The following is an 11,733-nucleotide window of genomic DNA, read 5'->3' as shown; positions in this document are numbered from 1 at the left end:
CTAATGTGAGGTATACAAGGCTGTTATCAGATGCATTTCAAGTGCAACAGAACAACTGATCTTGTCTCAAGATATTGTCCTATTTCGAAAAGTGCATTTCATTCTATGGTCATTTGACAATCGTTTTCGAGTCTTTTAGATACTCACCGTTAATGTTTACGTGCGCTCAACGTGGCTTTTATTGATATTTTAATATTAAAATATCTAACCACTTTTAACCACTAAATACTTCCACTGTCGACTGTTTTAGGTTCAACCCTAAAACATATTTGAATACACTTATCTCAATACCCCGAAGCAGTAATCTTTGGTGCGGTGTATGTATAAAAAGGTATATATTGTTTGATAATTTAGAATATGTTTACGTTGGGTGTTATAAAGAAGACTTGGATGACAGGGCCATACCTATTAGTTTCGGTGGACAGCTCCCGCAAGACCTTACACCAGAGCAGACAATTCTCAACTGTGCATCCAAGATCCACCGACGGAATGATGCTTTTGAAATATTTGCTTTGATGGCCAATCGTAAGTGTTTCTCAGGTCTGACTGCAGCCGATACCTATGCCAAACATGGGCCATCGAATGACTGTAGTATATCCGCTGATGGCGACCTATCGTCCAGGTCTGTTTTTGCCTTTGTCAAAACCAGTGTAACATGCCAAAAAGAAATGATGAATCTCGCCTGTGACCATGGCAGAATTCAGATTCTTTCTGCAACCTATGGGCGTGGCGATGGGCTGGGTGAGGAATGTGGTGACCCGACTATGGAACCCGCTGAGTGTTTCGCAACCGACACCTTAGACATAGTGAAAGATTTATGCGATGGCGAGATAACATGTACTAAGAACACCGTCATGTCTGTATTTGGCGACCCCTGCAATAGTGCACCAAAACATCTCGTAGTCCGTTATTATTGTGAGTATATTCCCCTCTTTTATCAAGTATGTAGTCTATTATCAAATGCAACGTTACTCAATTATAATAAATGAAATAATGATACGAGCTGTGATACCTACAAATATATTTTTCTTTCTTTCTCACTTCATTTCATTTATTCGTTTCATGTACATTCACCGTTTTTAAAATTTAAAAAGTCATCTTCGCACAGCGTGCGTGCGAAATTTATGATAATAAACAAGTTGTTTACACGCATTGTATACGTCGATTTCAACCAAGTATTGATTGTATATATCACTTCATTTATACAGGTGGTTAACCCTGATTTCCAAAATACGGTATGTCTATCTTTTTTGTTTGAGAAGGGGAATCTAATGTGAGTTATACAAGGCTGTTATCAGATGCAACAAAACAACCGTTAATGTTTACGTGCGCTCAACATGGCTTTTGTTGACATTTTATTATTAAAATATCTAACCACTTTTAACCACTAAATACTTCTACTGTCGACTATTTTAGGTTCAACCCTAAATCATATTTGTATACACTTATCTAAATACCCCGAAGAAGGTACATTGTGATAAAACAATCAACAATAACTCTATTGGTTTTAGTATCACACGAGTTTTTCCGCTGTCGACTTTGTCGAGCAGAGCTTATCATATGAGTGATTGTCCGTCGTCGTCCGTCGTCGTCGTCGTCCGTCGTCCCTGTCAATGTTTTACTTTTTCGACTTCTTCTTGAAAACTACAAACCTTAATGCTTTGATACTTGGTGCATATATACATTGGATAGACCTCTCTTAGATTTGTTCATTTCATGCTGATATCTTCAATTTTCTAATTTTGGTGAATATATTGTCATTTTTGGTAAAAAGTGATATTTTCGACTTCTTGTTAAAAACCACAAGTCCAATTACTTTGATATTACATATATAGGTACTACACGCGGACCTCTCTCAGATTTGTTCATTTTGTGATGATATCTTTAATTCTTTAATTTTGGTGAATATTCTTGTCATGTTTGGTGAAAAGTTATATTTTCGACTTCTTTTTAAAAACCGCAAGTCCAATTGCTTGGATATCATATATACAGGTACTACATGTGGACCTATCTCAGATTTGTTCATTTCGTGATGATATCTTTAATTCTCTAAATTTAGTGAATATTTTTGTAACTTTTGGTAAAAAGTGATATTTTTGATTGCTTTTATATTACATATATAGGTACTACATGTGGACCTCTTTCATAATTGTTAATATTGTGGTGATATCTTCAATTATCTAATTTTAATGATTGATTATTTTTGTCATTTTTAGTGAAAAGTGATATTTTTGAATTCTTGTTGAAAACAGCAAGTCTCGTTGCTTTGATACTACATGTATACATATTGTTCATTTTCTAATGATATCTTCAGTTCTTTAATTGAAATGTGAATTGCTAACAGCGGAGCTATCTCAGCCGACAGGCTGCTTGTTATTTGACTACTCCTATAGCATAATTTGAATTTTGAAATAATAATCGCTTTCATGGCACAACATGAGAATACTGATTTGTCATTCGTTTACTCACTGCTCACGTAGGATATCAGTTATTAATCACCAATTTGAATTTATCTACAGGTTCTTAGAAATGTGGGAGATCAGCAAATACCGTATAATTGCCTCATCGGTGAGTAACAGTAACAATTTTCAAACAAGTTAGGGTCTGAGTTTCTTTATTTAGACACAACTTAACCTATGGATTCAATTGAGCGGCGTGTTTCAGCTTATGTATAGTACAGTACATGTTACAGAGAAGTGGTCACAACTGCTGTTAATTATATTCACTGTTAGTCAAAGGTGCCGACGTGTTCTAAGCTGATTATGTGTTAATTGCTGGAAACACACATTGCACACAGTACGGTAGCCTGGCGCAGTCGGGTCGATTAATTTGTTTTTGTAGTTTAAATACAATGAAAAAATCGCTAAATGGAGGTGTTAGCGCGAAATCATCCCGACTGGTTTATTCTGCATGGCCCTCTATCCACACTGCAGAAACCCGTCGATTTTTCAACGGGTAATTATGTTAATGAGTGTTCTAATTGACAATCATCTAAGCCAATCACAACGTCTCTTCAACTGACCTCTGTCCGAGAAGACGTCGGCTGATTGTAGCAGCCGATTTTTTTTTATTCTACGACTAGTACGAGTTAGTTTTTAAGTCTATTTACGACGACTTTCAACGTGCCGCCATGTTGGGTCTGCAGTATGACCTTTAACATGTTGACCTCATTATGCAAATATTTCCGCCTCCATCTCATTATAATATGTGCATTCATGAATATTTAATAGCAATGAATTTCCTGCAGAATAAACCAGTCGGGGTGATTTCGCGCTAACACCTCCATTTTGCGAATTTTGCTATTTTATTTAAAGTACAAAAAACAAATTAATCGCCCGACTGCGCCAGTCTAACAGTACGGTTGAATGGCAGAAAACCACATACAAAATCGGTCCATTATTAAATGTCAATCAAAGATAGATTATACCAACACAGTACAGCAAACTAAACTTTACAAAAACACCCCCAACGTCTGCCAATGTCAAAATAATTATCAGTTTTGTGATTTAACTCTATATTTGCAATTATTTACAACCATAAAGGCAAAAAAAAAAATCAATATTAACTATATTAAGTGAATTTTGAATATCTAAATTTACGCATAATCAAATATTTTAATCAAATTGCATGGACATTACGTCTGATATTTATGGAATGTGTGATTAATTTGAATCTATACTTATTATGTCTTTCCAGATGTACGATATCAGACGGTGGTGGAAACACGGTATACCCCTTAATGTAGAATAATTATCCTTTGAGTGTATACACAATAATATTATATGTAGGTGTATGAAATGTACAATAAATATAACAGTTTTAGATTACTTTCACGTGGTCCTTGTTGTGATTTAAATTAGCGCATGCGCTTTCTATACTCTATACTACGCATGTTCAAAAATGCAATTCTCGTATTTACGGCTCTCCCCTATAGTATTGTTACAGATCTCACACCACACGTGTTATATTCAACGCAGTGTTTACCATAACATGTTTACACCAAAAAGGGTGCAGTTATTTATTCTTGGGCGTCATCTGTTGGTCGTAACATGGGATGTACTAACGGTACCGTTAGTACCTTCCATAGTCCTAATATATTGGGGAGTGTTATTACACGGTTGACAAATTCACGCAAAGAACGTCCGATTAAAACCGTCTGGGCTGAGACTAGGCAGGGTGGAATGGTATTGAATGTCCTCCACATTTCACATGTTTAATTGGTACTTAAAGGGTGAAAAACTCTAAGATTTTATGTTATATTCATGTTATCTGATGCCTTTTGATAAAGTATAATTACAAAAATAGGTCTTTTATTATAATGTATCTTTTATTGCTTCATAACACGGGTTTGAAAATTAAGTTGGTGTCAAGTCGCTGCTCACAATTGCGAGATCTGGCCGTAGAGGGTTAAATTGTGACGTCATTACTGAATAGTTGCGTTATCACAGTATACGCTGACGGTTTATCCCGAGACAGTATCTACTCTCCACAAAGCGCTTGTTTCGATGGAAAATTGCAGCGTTAGCAAATATAAAAATGAAAATAAAACGGAATTTGACATGTATGGTAAAACAGTTATAAAATCATGTCAGTTGTACTCAACGTACTGTGCAGGCGATGGCAGAAAATGTTTGAAAGTTCCGGTGATGAATCGGAAGTCGGTGTTGATGTGGACAGACTGAAATGCAGAGAATGGTGTTCGTGTCAATTGCAACGTGATGCCAACTGCACTGGAGTGCATTTGTTGCCAAGAAATATCGGTATTATGTTTTTGTGGTCATTTCGTATCATGGCTGTTATCAGTAACGATTATCATTCGATACATGTTGCTTTCATTCTGGATAGGCTAGGTCGTTTTCAAACAATAATTACGTGAATTAGTGAACGTCTACTGTTACTCAATTGCATTGTGTAATTATTATTTATTTACTAAATAAATGCAATTCAGTTTACCTTAGAATGGACGCTGCGAGAAATAACCAATCGTCATGTACGTGGCGATGTGTGAAATGAATCAGTTCGCACCCAAGGTGTGCTAAAATCTGGTTTGACTCGCGTACTTCTATTTACATTGCTTTTATATGTATACACTTCAGAATTACAAGCAAAATAAAATGCCGGTTTAGAATACAGGAATGGTGGTCAATGTTTTCTAGATGCAGTAATAGACTGAATAGTTGAGACCAAGACAGGGTGCCGGACACATCTGGCTACATCTGTTTTAAAGACAACCTAGTGAACATCTTATAATTTTGTAACCAATATTTCTTTTCTTTCACTTGTTGGCTCGTTGTATATCGATATGTTGCTTAATACATATTGATGGTTAGAATAAGTTATGTAATTGAAATATGTCATACAAGAAGCTCCAATCGAATGAATGTTATTGAAATAATCATAGTTTATTGGCTAAATATATTTAAATATACATAGAAATTGGATTGGACTTGAAATACAATATATAATACAATCATTGGCTAGATGCAACAAAGACCATCTTGGGGCCTTCCATAAAGTAAATCCTTCCTAGAATAGTCCCGATTCCAGTCCAATGATCCAAAACTATTAAAAAGATAAAATTATGAGAGCATGCAAGACACTGTCGCCATCAGTCGGTGCCATCTTGTCGGTTAATAGTCGTTATACACGCCTGGTGTTGTTGTGCTTCTAAAACAACTGTTAAGTTTTAACCGCAACCGCGGTAAGTTTTGGACAGATTACAGAGTACTGTATTAGATATGAGCGCGGCTAATTTAATGAAGCTAATCATCAAAGAAACATAAATTTTTTTGGGCAATGACATGTTTTTAAACAAATAGTTAAATAACGGGTTTAAAAGGCATGTACATAATTTCAAAATAAAAACGTTCTCAGTAAACGGGATCTTTGAAAACAAATGCCCATCATTGTAAGATTGCGAGAAGCTTAAATTTGAAGTCAATGCGAAGCTACTAGGATTATAACAGTAAAACCAATCAGAGAGGATCTTGTTTGTTGGTGGTTTCTGTTTGACGTATCTAATTCCGCCTTATATAAACGCTTCGTCTCATCTGTAACCTTGGAGACGACACAGTGATCACCGGACGATTCTGTGGATATATGGAATATCAAATGGTTTTTATTCCATATACAAAATGTATTCATGATTCTATTCAACTTGTTTAAATGGTGACCCAAAGCAAACTAAACAGAATACACAAATCAGATGAACTTTCAACGATATCATAACGAGAAATATCCCCTGCTATGTAAAAAAATATTGTCAAATAATAGGATTGCAATAATTGCCGTGAAACAACATGTACACCTTTGGCCATAACTATCCTTATAAATGATTTGACATGTAATAACGTACAATGTCACCAACAACCAACTTCGTATTCTAAGTATTTCGGGTGCGATCCTGGTAAAAAATGATGACTGACCCTGGAGTGTGGTTAACACGCTAGAAAAGGTTCTTGTATAATATAGTGAATATATTGTTGACAATAATAAATCACGTATACTGTATGTGGTAACATATACAAATTACAATGAGTTCAAGTTGTAGTGTTAAAAAGTGGACCTATTGAAATATGTACGTCCATGAGCGCTTCCGTCCCCATCTTGGACATGATTCTATTCAAACTAGACGTCATTTTGTTCTACAGGTCAGATTAAAAAAAAGCTAGGCTTAGGGGCCATTTTGTTTTAATGAATGCTGGCCAGCGAAATATCTCGATTCCTAAACTTCATAACTCACGGAGGGGGGGGGGGTCTGTGTAATGCAATTACTTGTTACTTTGTGTTTACATCGACACATTGGTGCAGCAATAGACATTCGCACATTATTGTTCTATTATATAAACAATTCTACTGAACACGGGCATGACAGGACATCACCAAAGCTTTGTTCCCTTTAAAATAGAATTTTCATTTTAGGTAACTCATTCCAGAACGAGGTCTGCATGTCACCGAAGATCTATAAGAACTTGAAAAGTATTCATGAACGTTGTGGTACGAGTATTTTCCAGTGTTCCCGTTAAGAGCCGAGTTAGCACCACTTCACCTCAGGTTTTATGCAACCTGTGTTGCTCCTAAATAAGTATGCCGTTCATATTACACAATATACCTTATGTGACGCCAATTGCCACAGAGATCTCGTTTACAACGACTTTTTGGTCCTTAAATAATTGCCTCTCATCATGGCGTCCAATGTTTTATATCGCAATGGAATTTAGAACAGTGAGTTCGATGATGCCAGAGAAGGTAACAATCTACAGAGGGGGTCACGTGGTTCCCTTGCTCCTTACGAGATCTCACTGGCTATTTGCGTTTAAGGTATATTGATCTCAAAAAAGGGGAACAAAACGAGCGTACAAGGAATTTCCCCAAAATCGGAGACACCAGCACAGTGTGTTACTTTAATTGTACTCAAGTATGCTCTATTACAAGACTTCTTGTACACTAAAGGTGTCCCTTTTCGAGCGAAACTCGCTTTTTCATGTCAAAACTTTTATACAGTCTCGCATTACAAACAACATACTTGTTATTGCTTCGATTTACTTTTATTTACACGACAAATACATGTGCTGTATGTGTATAAGCTGTGTTTACCGATGGTGGGATGGGGTGGGGGCTGGGGTAAATTCTTCATAATTGACAAACCAGCGAATACAAATCAACGTTTTGACGTTGGAGATGAAGAATTTCAAACGTTCATATTATTTAAAATATAATTTATTCATTTCCCAACAACCCAAAAAAGTATTGACAATTGTATTAAAATGACATCACAAAATAAGTGAAACAGGTAATAAAAAAACAATAACATTTGACAATATTTAAAAACCGTATCTTGTTACGGTTTTTCGTACACGTCTCGGATATTTTCTTGTTACGTTTATTGGAGCATTTTCTTTCTCTTTCTTCGTTTCCTCTATCTTTCTTTTCTGTTTCAGCTCATTTTTCAAATACTCATTTGCTTTTCTGTACCTAAATACAATTTCATTATTATTATTAGTTAATTTCAAGGGGAATACAATATAATAATTATTTTATTTATTTATTTATTGAAGATAATTGAAACCTGAATACTAAATATATGTTCTATACGACCGATAGTCTAACACATATTATTAAACGTGTATATAGATCAAGTAATTGATTTAATTCCAAATAAACTTTAGTTTACTATTAAACTACTTAATGTTAGTTTTTTTATTACGAAAAACCAAATGGGCAAAATACCAAAAAATATCCATTATTTCTGCCCTCTCAAAATAAATAAAATAAAATAAAATTCCCCAGAATCAGATATTTATAATAATAAATTAACGATAATCTGTAGTGTTTGCACTACAGTGCTGTTTTGGTGAGCTCAAAAACGGGCACCGCCAAAACATACTCAAATGTGTATTGTAAATAACAGTACTCGTACTTTGTGCAGTACGCGGTAATTCATCCATTACACACACACTTTGAAAAAGTTGAAAAAAAATGAAAAAAAAAATAATTGTTTGTGGTAACCGATTTTTTTGGAAGAGATTTTGGTAGAAACGTTATTACTAACAATTTCCTCAATGACTAACTTGTGGTGAGGCAACCTCGATGAAATGAAATAGCACGTGGTTAGCATATGCCATGTCCATTGATAGACATTGATGATACGTAGGCCTATCAAACTGTTCAGCATGTACCGTGACAACACCCAGCGATCTGCAATCCGTTTGATATCAGTATTGTCGTAAACACCTCTAAAATTCAAACTAATTCATTCCGACTTGCATTCTATCCACTGTCATCAGACTTTCTGAAATGCCTCATTACATTCATCGGAACTAGTTTTTTGGGACAACGATAACCTAAAGTGATGAGTGGTCTCATTTCTCGCCATCTAGAGATTACGTACCAAAGAAATCGCAGCGAGTAAGTGGAAGTTAGTAATTTCCAGTGTTTATGCTTTTCCCTTGAGAAGCAGTATAGCAACACGAGCCGTGATGTATACTGAAATATTGTCGTTCTGTTATTTCTTGCGGAGTAATATTATTGGATCACACAAGTCATGTATATGTACGGTAGATTGTCATAATACTTCACAAAACGTGCACAGTGATCATTCAACCTTTACAGGAGTAGTCGCACCATTGAATTATTTTTGTTCACCAGACAACTGTTAATATATTCGCGACGGTTGGGGTAATGGCTTGTAATAATTGATTAGAAATTACAATGTTTACTTACTCCTCAATTTCCTTCGTCAGTTGAAAATACATTTGCATACTCTTATCCCTCTCTTCAGCTATTCTCCTAAGAAGTAAAATGTGAGATAATGTAGAGAACGAATTCTACCAGAACCATTTTGCAACAAAGAGTTAAAAGGCGGTAGTGATCGCTCTGATAGACACTGATTTTCCCACAATCCAATGCGCTCTTCCATTGGAAATCACAAGTATGAGGTTCGACGTGGGCGCGACTAGCACTAATTACCGCTCATGGCTTCTTCGATACCTTCTAAACATTTAATAAAATACCTATTTGAAACTTAGTAGGGTCTCAGTTTGTACTCGTTGATCTGCCAAGTGCGCAACAGTCAAAATCGCCATCTTTGTTTATACGAGACAAATATATCTCGCGCATGCGTGGCGCGACAACTACCGCCCTTTAATTTGTTTACATAATCTTAAGCAGCAAATGTGTATACGTACTTTTTCAATTCACTTTGCAGGTGATTTATTGTTTTTTCTTGAGACTGTATTATATTTAGATATTCCTTCTGTGTCATGTGGGTCTAGATATCGATGGACGAAAAATGGTGTAAAAATATGAATATATTTTTCTTCTAAATAACATGTTGATACAATGCGACTGCAATATCACTTGAGATACAAAACAGAGGAATCCCTAAGATGAAATCATTAGACTTCATGTATAAGTGGGTTTCAACGAACATTTTTGAAAATGGGTGAAATGGAAACTACGGATCGAACGCGATAAACATGCAATGTAGTTCTCCTGCTCAAAACGAGATATCTACGGCCATGTTCGTTTATTCTCATGCTGTTACTTCAACAGACAACAATCGGCAGTCACCGAAGATATTATAATTAGATGTGGAAGTGCGCCCTCTGACATCAATAAACTTGGTTACTCTGCAAATATTTTTGCGCATAGAGGGCGCACGACTCAATAGTTATATGTTTCAAACATTTCCATGAAGTGTGAATGAAATATTAAATTTACGAACACTTACATACCGACTATCTTCGTATGAGAAGTCAAGCTTCCTGATAATGAATAATACGACATGGAACGCATTAATACTAGCCTGATTGTTACACGTCATACAAATCCAACTAAATTGAGATAAATACCAAATACCAAGCACGTTTTTTTTTCTGTACTAGAATTGATGGGATGTGTCTAGTTTGGAATAAATTGTGCAAACTTATGAGTAATAAGCTTACCTCTTGCTCTCCGCCGTTAGAAATTCCACTGAAAAGAACTCGCCTTTGTGCGAAGAGAAAATAATTAGTCAGACAAGTATTTCAAACGAGTGTATAAATCTCACACAGAAAGGTTAGAGCACCACCCAGTAATAAAAAATAAATAAACCAAACATTTATGAACGTAATCGAATAACCTGGTGATATTCCCAGGGTGCATCTCGTTTATTAATACGTTATTGCGCAAAAAAACAGGAACAGTGTTGCATTGTGGTATGTAAAGATTATATTGATTTTCGAAAAGATAGATAAACCTGTAATTGTGAACCAATTACCTTTGGGTAACGATTTAAGTGCGTACTGCCAGCCTACCAATTTAAATAAATCCAATTAACGATTACAAAGTTCTCCAAACTCAGTAGAAACACCGGCCACACCAAGCAAGGTATTCAACGTATGACGTATGGGTCTTAATCGTTTGTTTCACAATTACTGAAGCCTGAAAATTGGTTGATGCCAAAATTTGTATAATGTTTCTGAACAAGAATTCAGTATCACTCTCATCAAAAACTACTCACATTATATACAATTTACAGCTATCGATATCAAAAATTCACCATATAAATATAAAAGAAACTTTGGATTGAAAAAAAAATATTTAAAAAGTCCTCAACATTCTCAGGTGCAGGAATGTGTTGCCAGCGTTTGATCAACTCAAAGAAGAGCCAATGCTGTTCCTTACTCCAAACAAAACACGTTCGTCATGCTGAGGTATACAAGTGGAAGAAAACAAGTAATTTCATGTCATGATGTGTTTAATTAAATCGATAAAACCAATTAAATATGCAATGTGTTATAATATTGCTTATTCTATGACAAAGTCAGTCAATTAATAAGACAAATCTAATTAACAAATATAATTAACGGGTTGATCGCTGCCAATTTGGAGCAAAAATGAAAATAAATGAAAATGAGGATACGAAACTCAGAGAAAAAGCTGATCCTAGTAGGCGACGCCATGCAACTCACAGAGTTGAATATTTCATTGAATGAATATTACGTAACAATCCCCACGCTGTTCATAGTTTCATCGCTGCCCCAGGAAGATTCTAATTATCACTCATAAACAAGATTAAAAATACTGACTAGTTAATATGACGTTATATCAATATAGTGTAGACTTACTGTCATCTCCCCCTCTCTTATCTGGCGTTAAATATCCCCAACTTGAAATATCCATTTGCAACTTGACGCAAACATGTGGATTGCATATGCGCATGACTAGGACTGACGCCCTCTAAGTTTGCTT

At 35.5% G+C, this 11,733-nt stretch overlaps 1 protein-coding gene and 1 long non-coding RNA gene across 2 annotated transcripts; one reads left to right on the top strand and one right to left on the bottom strand.

Annotated features, from left to right (window-relative positions):
- The first annotated feature begins 2,519 nt into the window (after window positions 1-2,519).
- On the top strand, window positions 2,520-3,827 carry LOC144357709 (uncharacterized). The gene is made up of 2 exons (XR_013421693.1): window positions 2,520-2,568; window positions 3,697-3,827. It is a non-coding gene; the product is annotated as an uncharacterized LOC144357709 (long non-coding RNA).
- A 3,876-nt stretch (window positions 3,828-7,703) lies between these two features.
- Window positions 7,704-11,733, bottom strand: LOC102808311 (uncharacterized). Its single transcript, XM_006820076.3, has 6 exons — window positions 11,610-11,733; window positions 10,446-10,488; window positions 10,232-10,265; window positions 9,687-9,769; window positions 9,223-9,288; window positions 7,704-7,974 (listed from the first exon to the last, which is right to left on the bottom strand). Exons 1-6 carry the CDS (start codon window positions 11,701-11,703, stop codon window positions 7,824-7,826), a joined length of 471 nt encoding a protein of 156 aa, XP_006820139.2. The 5' UTR covers window positions 11,704-11,733; the 3' UTR covers window positions 7,704-7,823.

The sequence above is a fragment of the Saccoglossus kowalevskii genome, chromosome 22 (genome assembly GCF_978046115.1).
Source record: "Saccoglossus kowalevskii chromosome 22, keSacKowa6.1, whole genome shotgun sequence".
Lineage (NCBI taxonomy): Eukaryota > Metazoa > Hemichordata > Enteropneusta > Harrimaniidae > Saccoglossus > Saccoglossus kowalevskii.
This window is presented reverse-complemented; position numbering and strand designations above follow the sequence as displayed.

Bases quoted from the DNA above. Each gene is read 5' to 3' on its own strand.
- LOC102808311 (XM_006820076.3), bottom strand. From the start codon at position 11,703: ATGCGCATATGCAATCCACATGTTTGCGTCAAGTTGCAAATGGATATT. The intron at 10,489-11,609 runs GTAAGTCTACAC...CTTCGCACAAAG, and splicing joins TAAGAGAGGGGGAGATGACA to GCGAGTTCTTTTCAGTGGAA. The intron at 9,770-10,231 runs GTAAGTGTTCGT...ATCGATATCTAG, and splicing joins CATACGAAGATAGTCGGTAT to ACCCACATGACACAGAAGGA.